The following is a 20,988-nucleotide window of genomic DNA, read 5'->3' as shown; positions in this document are numbered from 1 at the left end:
CTTATACCAGACTGAAATACATCTGGTAAAAGCAGGAGAGTGTATCAGTTGTCTTAGTTCTGAGATATTGTTTTTAGAGTCAAAACTATATGTTTGAATAACAATTAAATGCCTGTTTATTCCTGGAATATTTAGATAGAGTATTCTTAAACATATTTGCTATGGTGGTTACATTGAACAATAATGTCAGAGGGTTATACCATGGTATTGAATGATTTGGATGATAAATGTAGGGGAGTTGTAACATCATCCGTTGGACCACATCAAACAGACTCCTTTATGTTTTTAGAGTTGTTAGTCTGTTTTATGTATTTAGTCTATTCATTTGGTACATTTTAAGGTGTCATTGTTATAGTGTAATATATAGGTTATTCATATATTATAAAAAAATATATATTTAAGTACTGAGTAATTGTAATTAACACATACTTTAGGGTTAGGATAGGATTAGGGTTTGGTTGAGGGTAAGTTGCGTGTAATTATGCATAATTTACTGTTATTACTAGTAAGTACATATAACATACTGTATGTAACAAGTACTTATAAAGTCTTACGCAGCATTCTTTGTACTTGGCATTCAGTTACACAATTTAGCGATGAATTGTAGATTTTTGAACGGTTGTTGAACAATATGGGAATTTTTATGGGTTTACGACCCAAAACATTACCATTGTATTTCTATATAAAACAATAGTATTAGCGTGGTATCATATCCAAAAAGGTAAGGTAAAAAACTGATTTATAAGCAGTGTTAGGTAAGTTAGTCTAAAAAGGTAATTAATTACTAGCTACTTATTACATCTTCAACAGTGCAATTACATTGATGTACTAATTACTCTCTCTAAGAAGTATTGCATTACTAATTAATTACTTTCTAAATCCCATATCAACCTCCACCAGTTGAACAATGCTTGAAACCGCTCTTTTAATTCTTTCAAATAAGTAATATAAAATTGCATAAATTATTATTGGACTGTATTTAAAGGGAGAAGGTTACATTAAAAATGTTACAGTTTGATGTTAAATCCACTAATGTTTTAAATAGAATTGTTCTATGCAGTATGTTTTTCAATTACATCAGCCTGTAACTGTAATTAAATTAGAGAAAGGTTAAGAGTAATCCCTTACTTTACTTTTTCAAGGGAAACACTGTTTATAAGTTGAGCTACACTGATAATCCTAAACTTTACGTTGATAGAACTTTATGGAGGTTGAAGCCAAAACTCATTTCCACTGAATAAACTCATTGTCTGTCTGTTTAATTTGCCAATGTTTCAATTATCTACATCAGTTCCTTGTAAGATCTCATGACCATGTTGAACAGACAACCATTTGTACAGCTTTAAAATCTTGAGACGCTCTATTCAAGCATTTAGGAAAACAAGTAATTCTGGTTTGGGGAAATAATAGCGTTCTTCCACTCTGCACTACCATGTGCCTGAAAATGACACGCACTTGTGTGGTTTGTGTCTGCGTAATAGCAGGCCTGTAGACTGCTGTCAGTCAGGTTGCTGGTCTGGTTAGGAAAGGCGTTGCTTTATGCTGGGACGGTGCCATTTTTACACATCTCTTGACATTTGTTTGAAGTTCAAAGCTGCTCTGCTTACCCCAGCGCGGGAATATTGTGGAGGTCTCTGTGCTGTGCTCACGTAAACCTTGGTCATGTTTGAATAACCTTGGCTTGTAATTCGTTTACCATTTTGAACTTCTGTTTGTGTAGCATCTGGTGCCTAGTGGCAAAGTACAACCTAAATGTGATGTGTCTGTCAGTATGACAACGTTCAATATGTCTAATGCATTTTGTGACCAGACATATTTTACATTGCTACACTAATAATTTGTGAAACTCTCAGCCCAGTTGGGCTCCGTGGGTTTGAGGTTGCCATTATGCTTCTCCAGGCTAACACTGCCCACTGAAGAGTGGCGATATAATATCCTGGAGGACTGTGGAAAACACATTTTGTAATCTGATAGTGAATGTCTGAGTGAATCAATCTGTTCTATTAACATTGTTGGCTCTGTTATGGGGGGGTGGAGGTGAAGATATTAAAAGGAGAGATGACAGCAATTGGAAAAGACCACAGAGTGGATCATTCTTCTATTTAACTTTGAGCCAGTGGATTAGACTCATAGCTTTTCTTAAGGTTCAAGAAATTGGTTTGATAAATTAAATCTTCCAGTCTAATGTCCTCTTGCCCTCTAATTGTTATTTTATAATTCTATGACTGTTCGGCAGAACAGTATTCACAGTAATGGATATGTTTTTTCAGTTGTTGATTTTTAAATTTCCATTCACCCCAAGAGGTCAAATTTCATCTGGTTAACATTGTCAAAATCCCTGTAAGGTAATTAATTTGATGGATATATTCATAATGCTATTTATGAATCAAATTACAGCCCTTGAATAAGGAAAACCTGAAATCTATAGATTGTGAAATTAATCTGAGGGAGCATTGAGCCAAGGTGGAGCTGTTGGGTCGGTGGACTGAGGTGGAGTCCGGGGCTCTGTGGTTGGAGACAGAGAAAGTGGATTCTCACAAGGCGAGGCTGGGGACTGGAAGACACAAGACGGATCCGCCGCACTGCAGGGGACCAACTGTGGATGAGCCGAGGGACTGACAGGGACCAGCGGAGGAAGGGCTGATGAATTTGGTAGAGGAGGTTTGAGAGGGACGCAGGAAACTGGAGACACAGGAAACTCTGGGCTGGGCGGGACCAGCGGTAATGGGAGGTACAAGGGTATTACTTCCTCAAATAAATCCCCAAAAATGACCTCTAGGCTGGGTGGGGCTTCCATTCAAGTCCACAAGCTCCACTAGTACTCCCTCAGGGACAGGCGTTGTTGCAGTCTCGCTTACCTAGTCAGACGTGTGTATGGGCACAGGCTCCGGGCAGTGGAGTTCTGCTGTAGCTGACTGGCCTCTGGGTCTGGAGTGGGACTTGAGTCCTCCGTCGGGCCGATGGTGAATGCCGAAGTAATGTTCACCAGTACCCACTCCACACATTCGGCCAAGTTGTCACTGGGACCGCTCCCTGGAAGGCATGCCCTGGACCACTCGAGAGGTAAAACAAGCAGAGCAAGCGGTCCGGATAGTGCGTTTGGCACGCCAACTCCAAAAAGTCCCTGGTATGTGGTTCCAGGGAGTGGTCTTTCTGCTCCAGGCATAAAAGCTGGACAGTGGGGAGGTCCGTGGTGACGAGAGGTAGAAAAGAAAAGACACTGCAAAAATGATCACTGTATTGGTCCTGTCTTCTGTTACGAGTGGCTGTATAAAGCGCATGAAGACAAAGGCAAGGAAAACTTAGGAAACAGAATGATACAACCACATAAACACTGACAAGACAGGACAAAGGAGTGAACAAAACAGGGACTAAACAAGGGAACTAATGAGATAATTAATGAACACCAGGTGAATAAAATGAAGCTGACACAGACTTGGAAACTAGGTCACACAGAAAAAGCAGGGATAACCAAAACAAAAATGAAACATAGCAGACATGTTACATTTGATAACAATATTTTTGTTTCTCAACCCATGCAATTTTTTTGGGCGATTTCAGATAATGCTGATGTGCATTCAAAAGTAAACAAACTGGCGAATGGCTCTCCTAACTGTAAAGGCCTGTTGTCACCCACAAAGAACGTTAACTATATATAAACAATAACTATATTAGCATCCACATAATGGATAATAACGTTCTGTTTATTATAAGCGCATTCTGCAGTGGGACAGCTTAAGCATTAGAGAGAAGTTTAATTAAGTGTATTGAGCATGTGTGTGTGAGCAGGAAGCATTGAGGAAATGCAGACGATTCTGCATGTTAGCGAAACACAGCAGAGCTATGTCAGCAGGGAGTCACAGGGCACAGCCACTTCAAATGCACGTGTCAAAATCAGGTGGAATCTGATTGGCTGTCAATGTTTTTATCATTCATCAGCTGAAAAAATATAGTTCAAAAGTGATTCCTATAAAATCATTCCTCTGAGTAAGTATCGATGTGGTGTGGACTTCCCTATTCTCAGAATCAGAGTGATTATTAATATTATAGAATAGTTATCATTGTCCTTGGTGTGAAGTTGTTTGTCAAGAATTGAGTTGCTGATAGTTTGAATGTATTTGATAAAGACGTTTTGGTCGTAAATAATATAATTTGTTTGTTTGATGTTAATACACGTAAAATCTCAGAGTAGGTTATCATTTCTACCACAATCAACCTACTCAGTCAGACACAAAAATAGAAGAGTGAATGAATGGGACAGCTTAAGCATTAGAGAGAAGTTTAATTAAGTATATTGAGCATGTGTGTGTGAGCAGGAAGCATTGAGGAAATGCAGACGATTCTGCATGTTAGCGAAACACAGCAGTGCTATGTCAGCAGGGAGTCACAGGGCACCTTAATTAGCTTCTCTTTTTCTGTGCATCTCTACTTCCGTCTGTCTCTCTTACGCTGTGCCTGTGGCCGGCTCCCATCTTTCTCTCCATAGCTGTTTTTGTCAGCTCTGCTGTCATTGTAATGCTCTGGGTCGTCAGCCAGATCTAGCTGTGCTGCATAACCTGTCCTGTCCCTGCATGCAGTTCTGCTGCCTACACACGAATGAGATGTGTGTCCTGTGTGTTGATGCTCTACAGCGTGTGGTGTTATTTTTGCAGTGCACATACCGAACACCACGTGTCGTGAAAACATCATCACAGTAGTGCGATACACAACAAGCAGTTGTGCAAACAAGAAACCAGGAATGTGCGTGTGCGTGTGTGTGTATTACCTCACCTTTATGTTAAAAGGGCGTTCTACCTCCTACACTTATGGAATGAGTGATTGTCTTTTACTAATATTGGTGTCTTAACTGGTGTTATCCATGTTCATTTGTGAATGATGGGGACACACACAGTATCCACAGCATGCATCCCTCAAGATTAATTGAAGATTTGGAAAAGCAAAGCTGAAGTTGAATGCCAATAAGTCAAACATGGTCTCACTGACACAGGAAACAGCTCGTCCTCTCAACACCAAGCACCCACAGATCTTACTGAAGTGTTTACAGATCCCTTTTATGGATAAAATATTTCTTTAACTGGTATGTCCTGTGTGTTTCAGGGCTGTTGGGCTGCAGGCGCTTCAGAGGCTTGACGCTGAATTACAGTTTATTGCTGCTGGAGGAGGAGACAGGCATGTTGTACGTGGGAGCTAGAGGGGCTTTATATGCCCTGCAGGCTAGTGACATCTCCAGCAGCTCTCCGCAGACCGTATGTACCCACAAACACATCAGCACTTCATTACAGAGCTTTTCCAGACAAAACTGTATTGATATTTCTGAAATATCCTATTTTTTATTCCTGTTCCCCTCTAAAATATTCTGTAATTAATTCATCAAAAACTGCTTAAGATGCAGACTGCATCCAAACATTATGTGAATAATTTCAGTGTTGCCATCTATTTTTGGTTTATGCAAACTTTATACTTTTTGAGAAATGTAGAAATTTGAAAATCTCCTGGGAATGTACATTGCTAGTGGCCTTTCAAACATGATATGGAACAAAATGCACTTCTTTAGCTGTATTTTAAAAGTATGTTAAGTTGATGCTTTGTCAAAGACAACCTTCTAGAGCAGTGGTTCTCAACCAGGGGGCCTCAAGATGACTTAAATGATTTACACAATTTCAAGACAAAACAAGCATTAAAATTTGCTAGCAAACTCCATAGACCTTTTGAGTGCAATTCTGAGGGGAAAATGCAGAACATTGAGTTTATATCTCACAATTCAGATTTTTTTTCTTCTTGCAATTCCTTGCAATTATATCTTACAGTTCTGAGAATAAAAATAAGAATTGCAAGATATAAACTCAATATTCTGCTTTTCCCCTCAGAATTGCGAGTTTATATCCCACAATTCTAAGTATTTCCTTCTCAGAATTGATATATAAACTCGCAACTGCAAGAAAAAAGTCAGAATTATGAAATAAAAATGTTATAGGTTTAAATCATAGACTGTAAAAAAATATGGACGTAGTGTCCGTGACGTCACCCGTAGGTTTCTGAAGACCGTTTTTGAAGCCTAAAGTGGGCGTGGCCGACCGTCGCCATCTTGGTAGCACGTCACTTCCGAATTTATTTATTTTTACAGTCAGACAATGAGCTGAGGTAACGTGACGGCTAACAAACAGCAGACAAACGGCTAATGATGACTAATGACCACAGCAGCGGGAATCCACCTGTCACTCAAAAGTGGACACCCTTAAATTATGCAGAAATTTAAGGCTTAATATAATTTAAACGGATGAGTTATAAAAAAATTCACCCCCCTCACAGTTGTCATGAAGGGCAAAATTAGCTGTATAGACCAAAGCCACTTTTTGCTCCAGGCTGTAAACATGTTTTTTTCTGCTGTAAAGTTGGGCATTTTAACATGGGGGAGATGCAAATTTGACTCACTTTTGCAGCCAGCCTCAAGCGGCCAGTTGATGAATTGCCGTTTAATTCACTTCCGTGTTGGTTTCAAGAGAGAGACAGGGAGGTTGCCGCTTGGTTTAAATATGTCATTCTGTAACTATAGGGCTAATACATTATGTACTGCATATCTGAATATAATGTAGATTAAGTGAAGTGAAGTATGGTAACCCATACTCGGAATTTGTCCTCTGCATTTAACCCATCCAAGTTAGTGCACATACATTAGGAGCAGTGAGTAGTGAACACTTCACTACTCAAGGGCACCTCAAGTCATTTCCTGCCGGTACTGAGAATCAAACCCGCGAGTCAGCGACCTTCGGGTTACAAGTCCGACTCTCTAACCAATAGGCCCAAACTGCACAAATTATTCTGTACTGTGTTTTTTAAAAAAAAGAAGAATTATAAAAAAGATCCTTAATCAGCTCCTTGACATCACGGCCACTATGGCATTACTGTGATATTTGCATGTTGATTTGTGATTGGTCTTCTTTCTTTTTTATCTGCATAGCGAATTTCTTTCTTCTTTTTTTTTCTTGCATAATATTGGTGCATGAGTGCTGCAAAGGAGAACAGAAGTCAAATTATGTGTTGCAGTATCCTACACTTAAAGGGATAGTTACTTACCCTCATGTTGTTCCTAACCTGTATAACTTTCTTTCTTTTTTGGAACACAAAAGAAGATATTTTGAAGAATGTTGATGACCAAACAGTTTTGGTGACCATTTTTTGTCCATTCAATGGAAGTCAATGGGAACTAAAACTGTTTAGTTACTAACATTCTCATTTTTGGGTGGACTATCTCTTTAAAACTTACAAATGGTTTTAATTTTTTATAATTTGTAAATTCCTTTCCTCCTGAAAATACCTTAGATTTTTTTTCACTGTGTTCCACTTCCAACTAATGCACAGTAGGTTAATGTGAGAGTTGTTTGCAAACACCAATTAGTACAATTTGGCACTGCAACCTAGAGCAGGAAGTTGTTTTGCCAGGAAAACATTTTTACAAGTCTTGACATTTCAAGAATTCTTGTTAATCTTTTACTTGGACAGATTGACTGGGAGGCATCAGACGAGCAGAAGCAACAATGCTTGAACAAAGGGAAAGATAACAAGGTTAGTCAAGATCTCCATCCATTGTGTTCTCATCTCTAGTACACATACTGATGTAGACTTCCTCATCCTAACAGACGGAGTGTTACAACCACATACGATTCCTGCAGAGGTTCAACAGCACACACTTGTACACTTGTGGTACACATGCTTTCAGCCCTCTTTGTGCATACATAGTAAGTAACTGTAATGGCTACATTTTAAGTCTCTTAACACCCAGAACTCTTACTTTAAGATGAGAACCTTCACATTTAGGATTGTCTAAATAATTTTGTTGCGTTTTTCAGGATGCGAGGGAGTTTAAAATCTCATCAGCCTTCGAGGAGGGTCGAGAGAAATGTCCATATGACCCTACCAAAGGCTACACTGGCCTGCTAATTGGTATGGCATCAATTAATAAGCAAAATACATTTCGTCCTTGGATATTAATAATTTTAAAATCTTAAAGATATTAAGCTAAACATTCTTGAGCTATATTTTGGCCCTCTGTTTCCCTTAGATCAGCAGATGTACACAGCATCTCAGTATGAGTTCCGGAGCTTTCCAGATATCCGACGCAACTCTCCGAATCCCACATTGAAAACCGAAGAGGCTCCAACTCAATGGCTACAGGGTGGGTCTACTGCAGCACATTTTATTAGTAAAATATTTCATCCCTCACTATCAACATTACCGTATGTTTGGATCTCTCAAGTCATAGTAGGTTAATAATATTTGGACATTTAACAGTACAGTGGCGTCCACAAGTCTTGAGTCCACCGTTTAAACTGGGAAATAATCAAAGTTGTAGAATGATTTTAAAAATATTAGAAATATTTAAAATTCTGAATTATATTAGGTCACTAATCAAATGGTTCTCCACTGTGTGTTTACAAGTCAAAAATAAAATTTTAAATGCAAATGTAATATAATCATATATTATAAATGTAGCAAGGTTAGATGTTGTGGGAAGAAGGAGGCGGGAACCGGCGAACGTTTCACAACTTTTAATAAAATAAAGAAACGAATACAAAACGAAAGTAAAGGTGTAGTGTAGTTACTTTAGTATAATAATAAAAAAGATTAACTTTTAACTAAGCATTTTAATGTGCAGTATATTTTTATTTCACTTGTCAGAATTGTGGCGTGATGTACTAACAGCAATCTACTGTCATGTCCCACACAGAAGCTGATTTTGTGGGCTCAGCGCTGGTGAACGAGAGCGTGAGCAGCTCAGTGGGAGACGACGATAAGATTTACTTCTTCTTCACCGAGAAGAGCCAAGAGCTCAGTCCATACTTCAGTCACAGCAGAGTAGCACGGGTCGCACGTGTGTGCAAGGTACGAGACTACAGAGGATCTCTTCACTCCACCCGTCACTGTACCTTTTCTTTTTCATGTGACTCTAAATTAAATCATTTAATTGAATTCTTAAAATTAGTAGGTGTAAATCCAGAGTGTGGTAAATATGCTTTGCATAGTAAAGTGGAACAAATGGTTGAGAGTTTAATCTCTTCCACACGGGATGGAACAAATGTTTTATTCTCTTCACAAAATAATAATACAGATGGCAAGACATGGTTCTCGCATTTAATTTGTTCAGAGACATCCATTGCCCTGCCCTGAAAAATAACACACATACACAAATGTTATTCACAAATCTGTTTTTAAGTGCTAAACTGTTCACAGCATTGTAAGGGTTCTGTCTTAAAAATGCTCCTTTATTTGTAGTGTGGTTTTCTACAGGTTTTCTAACAGGGTTTTACAGCAGTGTGGTTGCCAGGCATTTCTCTCTTTCTCTCCGTGGCTCCCTTCCCACGAGACTTGCCTCTCTGTCTCGCTTCTCAACCCATCAGTCTAGCTCTACACATTCAGATCAAAGTGTCAATTGAACATGTCTGCAATTTCAAATTTTTTCAAGACTGCTACTCTACAGTGTTTATTTACCATCCGATCTAGCTGTCTAACATCTAGCTGTTAGCATACGAGATGTAAATTGTGAGTGTATTTGAGTTCAGCTGACATAATTGTGAAATTAGACATTACCACAGAATTAAGTTGCATTTTTCTTTATGGGGATGCATGTGAATTAAACTTTTCTTTTAAATGGGTTAAATCCTTTTTACGATAATATAGGCTACTACATATCCTATAGAGTACACTAAATATACAACAAAAGTCTATAATTTGATACTTTAATGAAATAATTAATTTGTTTTTCAGTTTTTAAATCAGTCGTACAATTTTTATTTTACAATTGCCCCTGACCTCCCAGCTGTGATACATTTTTGTAAAGTAGCCACCAGCAAACTGCTAGCAGCTGTCATTCATATCAACTTTTACCCAAATAACCTGCACTGTCATTTAAATGTTTGAGAATTGTTTTTGAAAAAAGTCCCATATGCTCATCAAGGCTAAATTTATTTGATGAAAAAAACAGTAACATAACATAATACAATTAATTATTAATTATTTTCAGGATTTTTTGATGAACAGAAAGTTCAAAAGAACAGCATTTATTTAAAATAAAAATCTTTTTTAACATAAATGTCACATACTGTCACTTTTGCCCAATTTAATGTGTCCTTGCTGAATAAAACTATTAATTTATTTCAAAATGAATAAATGAAATAGTATTGACTGTGTACATAATTAATAGTAGCTTAGATAACATAGACTGAATTACACTGTATTCAAGTGGATTGAGTCCGGGGCTGGTGAAGTGTGTTAAGCAGGCTGAGGATTGAGGGTAAAAGCAGTTCTCTGTGGCAGTTCACACAGCAGGGTCACATTAATGAGTAGATTATTGTTCATTATCCACATACTAGTGGGGATGAATGCTGTTAATACACACTAACTGACATTGAGCTGGGAGGAAAGACATAATTAAGGATAGTAACTCAGTTGTTGTGAGTAACTGTCTGTAAAAAGTCTCAATAAAAGCTTTCAGTTTCTTCATACTGGTGTAGGCTAGGCACATCCTTATTTTGAGTTCCTGGGTCAACATATTCCTGTTTGAAAATCTAGTCCTAACCCTATCCATAACTTATCCCTAAAATCAGAGGGAAATTGTAGGTGAATAACACCTGATTGTGAGCCTAAACTTTATAATTGTGAACTTTTCCCTCAAACCTGATTTGGTTGAATGGACTGTTTTTCCAGGATCAACTAAGATGTTGATCCAGGAATATGCTGTACTTGGCGAAATCAGGTTCTGCATAGGTTAGAAATCACTAGAAATCATATTATTTTCCAAATCTCCAAAAAGATCTGCAGTGGATTATTGTAAAGTGCCAATGTTTTGTGCTCTGGTTTCATATTACCATACATCTGCTTCTGAATATCACCAGTTGAGAAGATGGCATCATGAATCAACAGTCAAAAGCCTTTTTTTCCCACAGTGAATTAAAGGTCATTACATTATAATGTCAGTGTTATTACTGAAAACTTAGTACTGGAGAAACCAAGAATTGCTAAGAGGCTTTGGGTCCCGTCAAAGTAATTCCTCCATGAGGATTTATTTTCCTCTTTGGAGGCAGCATGGAAAATTCACTTTATACCCCTGACATGATGGGGGATTCCTTTACATGCAAAAACCCCCCATCCAATTTAGTGCGTTTCCTTTTCCCACAGTCACACTGATAATAATGTTTGCTTCCAACAGCCATGCCAATAACCAGTGATCCATGTTAAAAATAAGTTATAGGCCTTCTTCAGCTGTTTTCGCAGCACACTTGAGTTTTTCTAATAGTGGTCAATTATAAAAGTTTTTTTTTATGTCACTAAGTGCGCCTAATGAAAATTATTTTTATTGTGTTTACATTTACTTTTACTGTTTACTTTTATTTGAAAGTGGCTTCATATGCTTAATGAATACATGTTAAATGTAGACCCTCTTTCAAAAGTTTAGGGATGGAAAGAAGTCACCAAGGCTGCATTTATTTGATAAAAAAACAACAACATTTAAACAGTAATATTTAAAATGACTGTTTTCTATTTTAATATATTTATAATGTAAGTTATTCCTGGCAAAGTTGAATTTTCAGCAGCCATTCTTCAGTGTCCAACTTTTGAATGGTAGTGTTGGCACACTTTCTGGAATCTGCTGTTGCGTCTTATGATTTTCTTTCAGCTGTTTTCTGTTCTTCATCTTGTAGAGAGACAGAGGAGGTCTTCTCACGCTACAGAAGAAGTGGACCTCCTTCCTGAAGGCACGTCTGGCATGTTCTTTACCGGACTATGAATTTCACTTCAACGTGTTGCGGAGTGTGTTTTTTCTGGAGGGTTCCAGCTCTCAGGACTCTGTTTTCTATGGCATATTTGGCCTGGAATGGTAAGATCACTTTTGTACAATCCTTCAATATCCGTTTTTCGCATAATGGGCTGTTCATTTACATGCAATTGTGTTTTGATGTCCATTACATTTGTTATCTGTCATGATGATCTTCTGGTTCTACTTCTCAGAAAGACTGGATCTTAGTGATCTGCAGTGGGTTCAAGCTCTTAAACTCTTAAATGAAAGCAAACCACCTTTCTTAAATGATCCTGGTAGTTGAGCATGGGAGCTTAAAGTGTTGTGTTGCCATACATGGCATGCAAATAACACCTCAGTCGATAATGATTAAAGGATTCTGCGAGGTAGCATCATGTCATTTTGCTGTGACTGTTGAGTTTGTTGAAATAGATTTTGTCTATTATCTGTCAGCCTGGACACACTCTTTGCTTTGGCTTATTCTGGCCGTATACATCAAGTGAGGCGACAGTATTTACAGTCCACCAGGATCATCAGAATCGCTGACACCTCCTCTGGCTGCCTGCAGCACAAAGCATGTTTTATTCATAAGCAGGTCACAATCTCTCAGGAGATCAGAAAATTTGCTCTGGACACGTATAGCCAGGCTTTGACTCGTCATTGCTAAAACTGTAAAATCCTAAAAGTTGTTCTTTGAAGCTTGAGGGCCACATTTCTATTTTTGTCAGCATGAGAGTAAAGAATTTTATTTTTATTCAATTGTTTCCTTTCACACATATTTTCAGCGCTAATCTGGTTATAGCACATAGGTCACACGCGCGTTACGTCTGCCGTTGTGACTGACGTGACAGTTTTGATGCCCTGCTGAAATCAGAGGGGAGGTTCTGATGAGCTGCCAGGCAATCAATCTGTGGGTTGCGGCTGCCTGAGGCGCAAACCGCAAACATACGAGTAACAGTGATGAATGACAGGACTGGATGAACCATAATGTCTGCTACGCTAGAAAATAATTAGGGAGCAGAAGAAGAGCGAGCAGCGAAGTGCAAGAAGTGCGTCAGCTGAGCTCTGATGACCTGACCACACTGACCTCTGGCAGCGCAAGGTTGAACGACTGCTGTGTCACCATGTCATCAGCTTGGGTGTAAAGTTTACATTGACGTGGGTGTTTGTTTTCCTGAGTATTAGGCAAGTTTGAATCAGACATGGAATCTCCAGTAAAAGACCTTTTCTCTTAAAGGGGTAGTTCACCCATAAATGAAAAATTTTCATTGTTTACATCATGGGTTCCCAATCCTGTTCCTGGAGATCTACCTACCTGCAGAGTTCAGATCCAACCCTGACACAACACACCTGTCTGTAATTGTCAAGTAATCTTAATTAGCTGGTTCAGTTGTGTTTGATCAGGGTGGGATCTGAACTTTGCAGGAAGGTAGACTCAGGCTCCATAAAGGTAGATTTTATGTGCTATATACTGTTTTATAGACATTAAATCTTATAAATCATATATCAAATAAACCCACTGATCTCTCAAGACAATCTTGAAATTTCGCTAAAAATCGCAAAGTAACGTTACCCTGATGATACATTCAAATCAGCATAATTTGCAATGACTAGGCATATTTCAAGGCATAATGTCACATGAACTTTCCACTATATCCGACATTCACGTACGATTTTCACATTCTACTGTCACTTTTAATAAGTGCCCCTTCCTCTTTTTCTCAATAGGTTTGCACTGATCACTTGAGGAGCTTTGTCTATGTTCCTGTCTCGCCCCCTTCACCCACTCACTGTCATCCCTCACCTCTCTCACACGCTTTTTAATAAATTTGTAATCTATTTTTCTTGTTTCCATGGTTACACAGTGGGCTTATGAGGGTTCTATGCTGACATGCCAAGACCTTGAGAAACAATGAGCGCAGCACAAGCTGAGAGGCTCTTCGGTTAATAAACCCAAGTGTACCAACTAGAAACTGGATCAGCTACAAAGCGCTCACACCTAGGCTGATTCACCACTTTCATGAATGCTCCTTCTATTCACTAATTTTCTTTGTGCTTCCTTGAAATATATCCTAAAGAAATGGCTGAGTGTGGGTGTTCATAGTCCCAGCGTTGGTTCAGGGTTTTACCTGACATCATGTAGTGTTGGATTTCTCTCCTTTGTACTGCTTTGAAAGAATACTCACCAGAGCTTCTTTTTCAGGAAAAATGTAAAAGCATCTGCTATCTGCCAGTACTCCATTTCGGATATCCAATGGGCCTTTGAGGGGCCTTACATGGAGAGCAAAGAAGACTCCAGCTCTAAATGGGCACAGTACACAGGGAAAGTGCCAGAACCTCGACCCGGCTCGGTAAGGCCTATACAGGATTACAGCTATACTGATCCCCTGTTTCATCTTACACTGGCCTGATTATCCTCATCCCTGAAACTCTGCCTGCTTGCTGACTCTGATGGGGAAGCACAAGTCAGCACTTCACAGGTGGAGCTACTAAAGCTCTCTAACCGCTGTGCATGGTACAGGTAGAGCCTTGATCTAGTTTCATCCAGAAACCAGACGCTGATGAGCAATTTTATAGAGTGCACATGGAGAAAAGGGGTTTATTTCATCAAAGCTTTTGCCATGGAGATTAGCAGCAGGCAGAAAATCATTGCTGATTGGCTGCATTATGAATTTTGAATGTGTGATATTTGTAATGAGTGAGTCTGAATGCGAGTGAGGGTTGATATTGCACCTTTAATTGATGTTTGGAAGTTTTCAGAAATGTAAAGGAAAGAACAATTTTGGTTTTCCCAGGCCTATTTTAGCTTTTTGAAAAAGAAGCCTTTCCTGTAAGATTTTCTTTGTGAACGCTTAGCAATTTCTGTCAGATAATTAAAATGACTGTTAAATTGTACATTTTCAGTCAAGAGACTGTGAATAGCTGAATGTCCTACATTCTCGATGAGTTCTTGGAAATTAGTTGGTAATCCCACTGAGCAAGAAGAAGGGATCATTTCAGACCCTGCATTGTTGGTGTCTGCTAGCCTTTCAAGGCTGTGAAAATATGGCTGCGTACAGTAATGGCCAAAAGTGATGTCTGGTGGGGATATTTGTTTTTAACTCTTTTCCCACCTGCGTTTTTGAAAAAAGTTGCCAGTCATCGCCAGCATAATTGCATTATTATCAACATTTGAATGTGGGAGTTTAATAAAAAAAGCAACATTTTGAGCAAAAAGGCTGAGAAAATCGCATTTTTGTCAAAGGCTATGTCTGGATCGGATTCAGAATGATTATCAAAACATAAATGGAGTAGATCGAGTCCATCAACACCCCCAAAGCTTGCTCAGTCCTATTGCTCATCCTGGGTCGACATTTTCATTCAGTAACGTTAGACATCAGTTTTGATTTATATGTGGTTTAATGTTGATGGTTGCATTATTTTACATATGCACATGCTTACATAGGCTATTGCTTGTTTCCACTGCTTCTTCGCCTGTGTTTTGATCAGGTGATAAGTCTTTCGGAAGATGCATAATAGCGCCCCCTACCGTATAACAGTGAAAACACGGAAAGCTGGAAAATACTATATACATATATATATATATATATATATATATATATATATTTATATTTTAAATATAAGGGCATTATTGCGTTATCACAAATAAAACAATTGACTTGACTCCAAGCACAACTATGCAAATCCTTACTAAATCATTATGAATTTGTAATAATATTTGAATAAAGGGTAAAGAGGTCAATTTTCCTAGGACGGACATCACTTATGGCCACTACTGTGCGTGTATTGTTAGAAGGTGACTTTACCTCGCTTGTGCTTTCCATTTCTCTTCAGTGCATCACAGATCAACTTAGAGCAAGAAGCATCAACTCATCCACCAACCTGCCAGATGACGTACTTCATTTTGTCCGTCGCCATCCGCTCATGTACAGGCAGATCCTTCCTCAAGGACAGCGCCCCCTGCTGTTTAGGAGGAATGTGGACTACACTAAAATTGCCGTACACAAAGTGACTGCTCTAGATGGTCAGATATACCACGTACTCTTCATTGGGACAGGTACTGCAGTGACCTCCCTTTAGCTCTTATCTATCAAAAACCTGGCAGTTTATTTGAGGTTTTTTGATCTGCAGGGTTGTGCAGGTCCAAATAAAACATAATCTGTAGTGGTAATTTACAAAATATATTCAGTGAAGCCAAAAAATATTGCTTTCTATAACAATTTTTATTAAAGTATTAAATCATTTATCTGAAATAAAAGTGGTTTGACACTGGAATGTCTTTAATCTGGTTTCGATGTTCCTCCAGATGAAGGTTGGCTACAGCGGGCTGTGATGGTTAATGGTCAGCTGCACATCATTGAGGAGCTGCAGCTGTTCGAGGAGCCACAGCCAGTGGACAGTATAGTCATCTCTGAGAAACAGGTGAGAAAGAAATGTTTACATTCTTGAAGTTGTAAATACATTATTACAACAGGTTGTTCCCATTATAAAGTTTGCAAGTCCATTATATCCTGTTTAAATTTATATGGGTGTAATTTGATTTTTTGCACAGCCCACAATGTGAATCTTACTACCCACTTGAACCTTTCTTTGTCAGATGAGTGTGTATGTGGGTTCGCCCAGCTCAGTGGTGCAGTTGCCCTTGTCCACATGCAGCAGATACTCCTCGTGCTTCGACTGCGTGATGGCACGCGACCCCTTCTGTGGCTGGGATGGACTGGAGTGTGTGGACATTACATCACACAACAACAGGTACGAATGCATGGTCATAAATACTAGTACCTCTGCTGTCCTTATTAACTATTTAATTAACTGAATGAAACTGTGCGATTGGGATTGACATCATATCTCAACGCAAGTACTCTGTTAATAAGGACAGCTTGATTTTTTTAATTTTTTTATGCATGTCATGGAACATGGAATGCGTATTGGAAAAGGCCAGAGTTGGTGAACTTTAATCAATGAAACATTAGTAATGCACAATATGTGTCAGACAATTTATTATTTATTATTTTCTGCATCAGAATATTTAATTATATTTTATATTTTTACATTTAGATTACCTTTGCTGTCACCTAACGCTCATTTACCTGAAGTAAATCAAGTACTTGAATATCCATGTATTTCATGCTGTACATTATATTGATGTGATACCTAGATTCACTTGTTGCATTAAAAATCTCTGTTTATAGTTTTTAATGTTTATTTTTCATTTAGATAATCACACATTTATCGGTGACCAGCCATTATATGAGTAATAGTAGTAATAATAGTATCGGTCAGAATTCTAATGCCGGTGTGTCGCAAATCTATCTTCAGAGCTAATCTGACCCAGGATATTCTGAATGGAAACCAGGGCTGTGAGGAATCCACAGCAGACGGTATGAAATTTTTTTTTTGTATTAGTCAGTGTTACGGTGGTGATTCAGTGTTATTTTAGTTTTATATACTATTATGGTTTTTATTAATATTTTGAATGAGCATTCATTTTTATTTTCTCAGTTTTCATTTTAATTTCTATTGTCTTTGTTATTGTTTTTTGTTTTCTTAAAAAATTATATTTAGTTATAATTGATTTTTATTTCACGTTTTGTTTTAGTAATTTAGTACCTCAACTTATTTCAGCAAAATTTGTAATTTAGTTTTTTTTATATAATTTTTCAATATTTAATTTCAGGTTTGTTTCAGTTAATGAAAACTATTTTAATAGTTTTAGTCAACAATAACAACAATAAAAAATCAGTGTAGTCAGTTTGTCTCCTTATTCCACAGTTAGTCATAGCAAATGGTATATGTCAGATAAGTCGGGATGGGATGAAGTGGATATTAGCCAATATCTAAGGTTACAGGTTATTCCTAATTAGAAGAGTCCAATGAATTACCATTACTGCAGTGATATAATCAAGCCAAGTAACCCTGAGTGACTAATATCCCTGTAACTGATGTTTGTGTGTGTCATAGACCAAGTGTTACACCGCTCTCGCTCTGTGATGGCGGGCGATGACGTGCTGCTTCAGTGTGAGCTCAGCTCCAATCTGGCAACCCCTGAGTGGACGGTGAATGGAAATAAACTGCAGGGTTACGGGCTGGACTCTGGCTACCGCGTCGGCACTGACGGTCTCCTGGTCATCGAGGCACGGTCTTACCAGAGTGGCCTCTACTGCTGCTTCGCCCTGGAAAACAGTGTCCATGTTCCTGTGGTGATCTACAGCTTAACAGTTCGCCAGGAGCTTCCTGCACCTCCTCCTGTGGAGCCAACGCAGCCACACTTGACCACAGCGATCTACTGGACCTTTCAGACTTCCCAAAGTGACTCCCCGCCCCCGGAGGACTTCAATCCAACCCCAATGTCTCCTCGCTTCGAGTTCCTGTCCATGAGGAACATGGAGGCCATGTACCTATCCCTAATCACAATCCTAGGAGGCCTTTGTTTTGTTCTAACAGTCGTCCTGCTGTACGTGGGATTCTGTTTGCAAGGGCGGAGAGGTAAATACTCTTTGCGGGCCGCTTCTCATGCTGAAAAGAAGCGAGGTGCTCACATGGAGCTCAAGACCATCTCCAGCCACTGCAACGGGAAAGCCGACGCTCACGACGGCCTGCTGCAGATTGTTCCCGGAGAAGCAGCAACTTCACCCAACAAAGAGCTTCCTCCCGCTCCACCTCTCCCACCGCCTTCAGAATCAGAGTACGTCAATGGACTCTCTGCCACCTTACCCAGCGTCTTACGCAAGATGAATGGCAACAGCTATGTGTTACTGAGACAGACGGATGGAGATACCACATCTCCGCTCTATTACTCCTTCACGGAGGAGCTCAACAGGATCCTGGAGAAGAGGAAGCACACGCAACTGTGTAGTAAACCTGACGAGAGCTCGGTGTGAACCGTACCTACCCCGTGGAGATGTTTTCGAACTGCTGGTGTCCTCTAAAATGTTCAAGGGATGTATCATTGTCCAATACCCCTTTTTTTACTTCAACAGGATGCTAATAAGTAGCCACAGCAGCAGCTTTTATTGGAAGATAAACAAAACATTGGTGTTCTTCTAAAAGGACAAACTGCCTCTCCGTTTACATTTCAAAAGTAGAGCTTTTGACTTTCAAGCAGACTGAGGAATGCCCACCGGTTACAAAATAGCAAAGAACGAACACATGGAAATTCTACCTCAGCAAGTTATATCACACAGCTCTCGGCTTATTTCAGCGTGCTTGTGTTAAAATCGGGGATGGAGTTGGGGATGTATAGTTAGGGACACGCAGCAAGGGAATCTTCAAAGCAAAAGAGTCCATCTTGGGGAATCATATAAATGATTCCGTTACAACTGGTTAGAAGAGACGTTTACAAGGAAGAATTGTAAAAAAGCTACGAGATGAACTCAAATGGAGGTTTTGCGCCTGGACGGGGCAAGTCGCGTGGAAACTCTAGTGCTGTAAAGCACTGAATGTGTCTGATATGTGCTTTATTTCAATATTTTCTAATTTATGCCAACACTGACCATATCAGTAACAGCTTGTAATAATAATCATGATTAAGAAGAGCAGGGATAACAGACTTTGAATACAATGAGAAATGCACTTGATGGTACTAATTGTGTAAAAAAGGCTTTTATTAATAGTTTCACAGGGGTGGGAACCAGGGAAGATGACAGTATTAACCACTGAGATGCACTTTATGTACCGGTAGCATTTGTTTTCCCTGAGGTGCTGCTTATTCTGACAGATCTGGAGAGGATGGAATGGATTACAAGGACGGGAAGATTGCGAATTATGTGAAAGTGACAATACGATAAAACTGTGTTGCTCTCTGAATTGAAAATGCTGCGAGAGGGAAGACTACAGTATGTGGACAGAATGAGTACCTGTATGACCCTGAAAAATGGACCACTAAACATGCTAAATCTGGATTTGTCTGATTCGGATCTGTACGTCTCTAATAAGTCAACATGCACAAGAACTGACATGATTCCTTATTAGATTCCTTGATCAGAATTCCAGTCATTAGCTGCGAGGTTTCCATGGCAACCACAGAGTAGAGGTAAAGCTGATGCTGACCTTTTTAGATTATCCTTTTGACATGACCAATTATTTCACCACCTCTTACAGTCAGGTCTTAACAGCTTAACAGCTTGAAATTGGGCTTCTGCTGCCAGTAAATAAACTAAATTCAGTTCTAGTCGGGTCATGATGAACAATGAGTATTGTAACATGGTTATATTGGGGTGGTTTGATTATCCTTTCTCTTCCAGTAAGTCCATTAAACTGTTGTGTAAATGTTCATCCTGGAACTGGTCCAGCTTCAGCTGCCCACACTTGCGTGCAAGAGCGTTTTGGCGTATCTCCCGCCACTTAAGGAGAGCGTAGCACCTGGTTCTGTCTGTTTAGATCAGAATATGCAGATTGCAGCGGAGCCGAATGGAGAACATTAAGGCCACATGTTCAGAACAGAGCTAAGATGAGCACTGCTGATAAGTGTAGTTTGCTTTCTTCCTTAATCTTTGTGTTTAGACTCATTGTTTTTTGTCTTGTTGAATGATTCTGTCTTTTTTAGTAGAACTTATTTTTTCACTTTATTTTTTAATCCAAAGTGCTTTGTTGAAGGCATAGTGCACATAAAATTTTTAAATAATGTCATAATTTAATTGTTTACTTACCTTCATGTCGTTAAAAACCTGTACAGTATGTTGTTACTTTTTCATTGGGCTTAGTCATTTTGAAGTATATTCCCTCAGTTCTTTCCATACAACGACAGTTCATAGTGACCTAAAAAATGTGCAAAAAAATACAACACACATTTAAAATCTTCCGAAGCCAGATTCAAAATGGATCACGATGCTAAAATCTCTTGAATATTCTCATTTTAAAGCAATGAGAAATGCACTTGATTAATAGTTAGTGCGAATAAAGCACATAAGACACGTGGATCACTTTTATGATGCCTTTATGGAGCTTTGTCATTTTTAGAGCCATTCCTGCCATTAATCTTTCTTTTTTTTACTCCATCATCTCTCCATCTCTGAATCCCCCACAATTTCCATTTGACAAAAGGCATTCATGTCCGTGCATACACCTCCATCATAGTCTCTAATGAGAGCAGAATAGATCTGCATCCACGTCTGACCTCGACTCTCCCAGAGGGTCACAAGCTGTGATTAGATGCTTGTCTTCATGCAGCTCATACGGTCTGTGCTTGCAATGTTTAC

At 39.0% G+C, this 20,988-nt stretch overlaps 1 protein-coding gene across 1 annotated transcript in view; it reads left to right on the top strand.

Annotated features, from left to right (window-relative positions):
* Positions 1–19,691, top strand: part of sema4ga (sema domain, immunoglobulin domain (Ig), transmembrane domain (TM) and short cytoplasmic domain, (semaphorin) 4Ga) — a 30,648-nt gene extending 10,957 nt beyond the window's left edge. The window contains exons 3-15 of the mRNA XM_084092400.1: positions 5,098–5,246; positions 7,501–7,563; positions 7,638–7,736; positions 7,848–7,941; positions 8,060–8,173; positions 8,726–8,880; positions 11,697–11,872; positions 13,995–14,142; positions 15,626–15,848; positions 16,098–16,213; positions 16,389–16,543; positions 17,111–17,172; positions 17,753–19,691. Coding sequence (XP_083948526.1) covers positions 5,098–5,246; positions 7,501–7,563; positions 7,638–7,736; positions 7,848–7,941; positions 8,060–8,173; positions 8,726–8,880; positions 11,697–11,872; positions 13,995–14,142; positions 15,626–15,848; positions 16,098–16,213; positions 16,389–16,543; positions 17,111–17,172; positions 17,753–18,672 — 2,474 coding nt within the window. The 3' untranslated portion in view covers positions 18,673–19,691. The remainder of the gene's footprint in view (positions 1–5,097; positions 5,247–7,500; positions 7,564–7,637; positions 7,737–7,847; positions 7,942–8,059; positions 8,174–8,725; positions 8,881–11,696; positions 11,873–13,994; positions 14,143–15,625; positions 15,849–16,097; positions 16,214–16,388; positions 16,544–17,110; positions 17,173–17,752) is intronic.
* The last annotated feature ends 1,297 nt before the right edge of the window (positions 19,692–20,988 follow it).

Source organism: Abramis brama (genome assembly GCF_963993115.1).
Source record: "Abramis brama genome assembly, chromosome: 19".
Classification (NCBI taxonomy): Eukaryota; Metazoa; Chordata; class Actinopteri; order Cypriniformes; family Leuciscidae; genus Abramis; species Abramis brama.
This window is presented reverse-complemented; position numbering and strand designations above follow the sequence as displayed.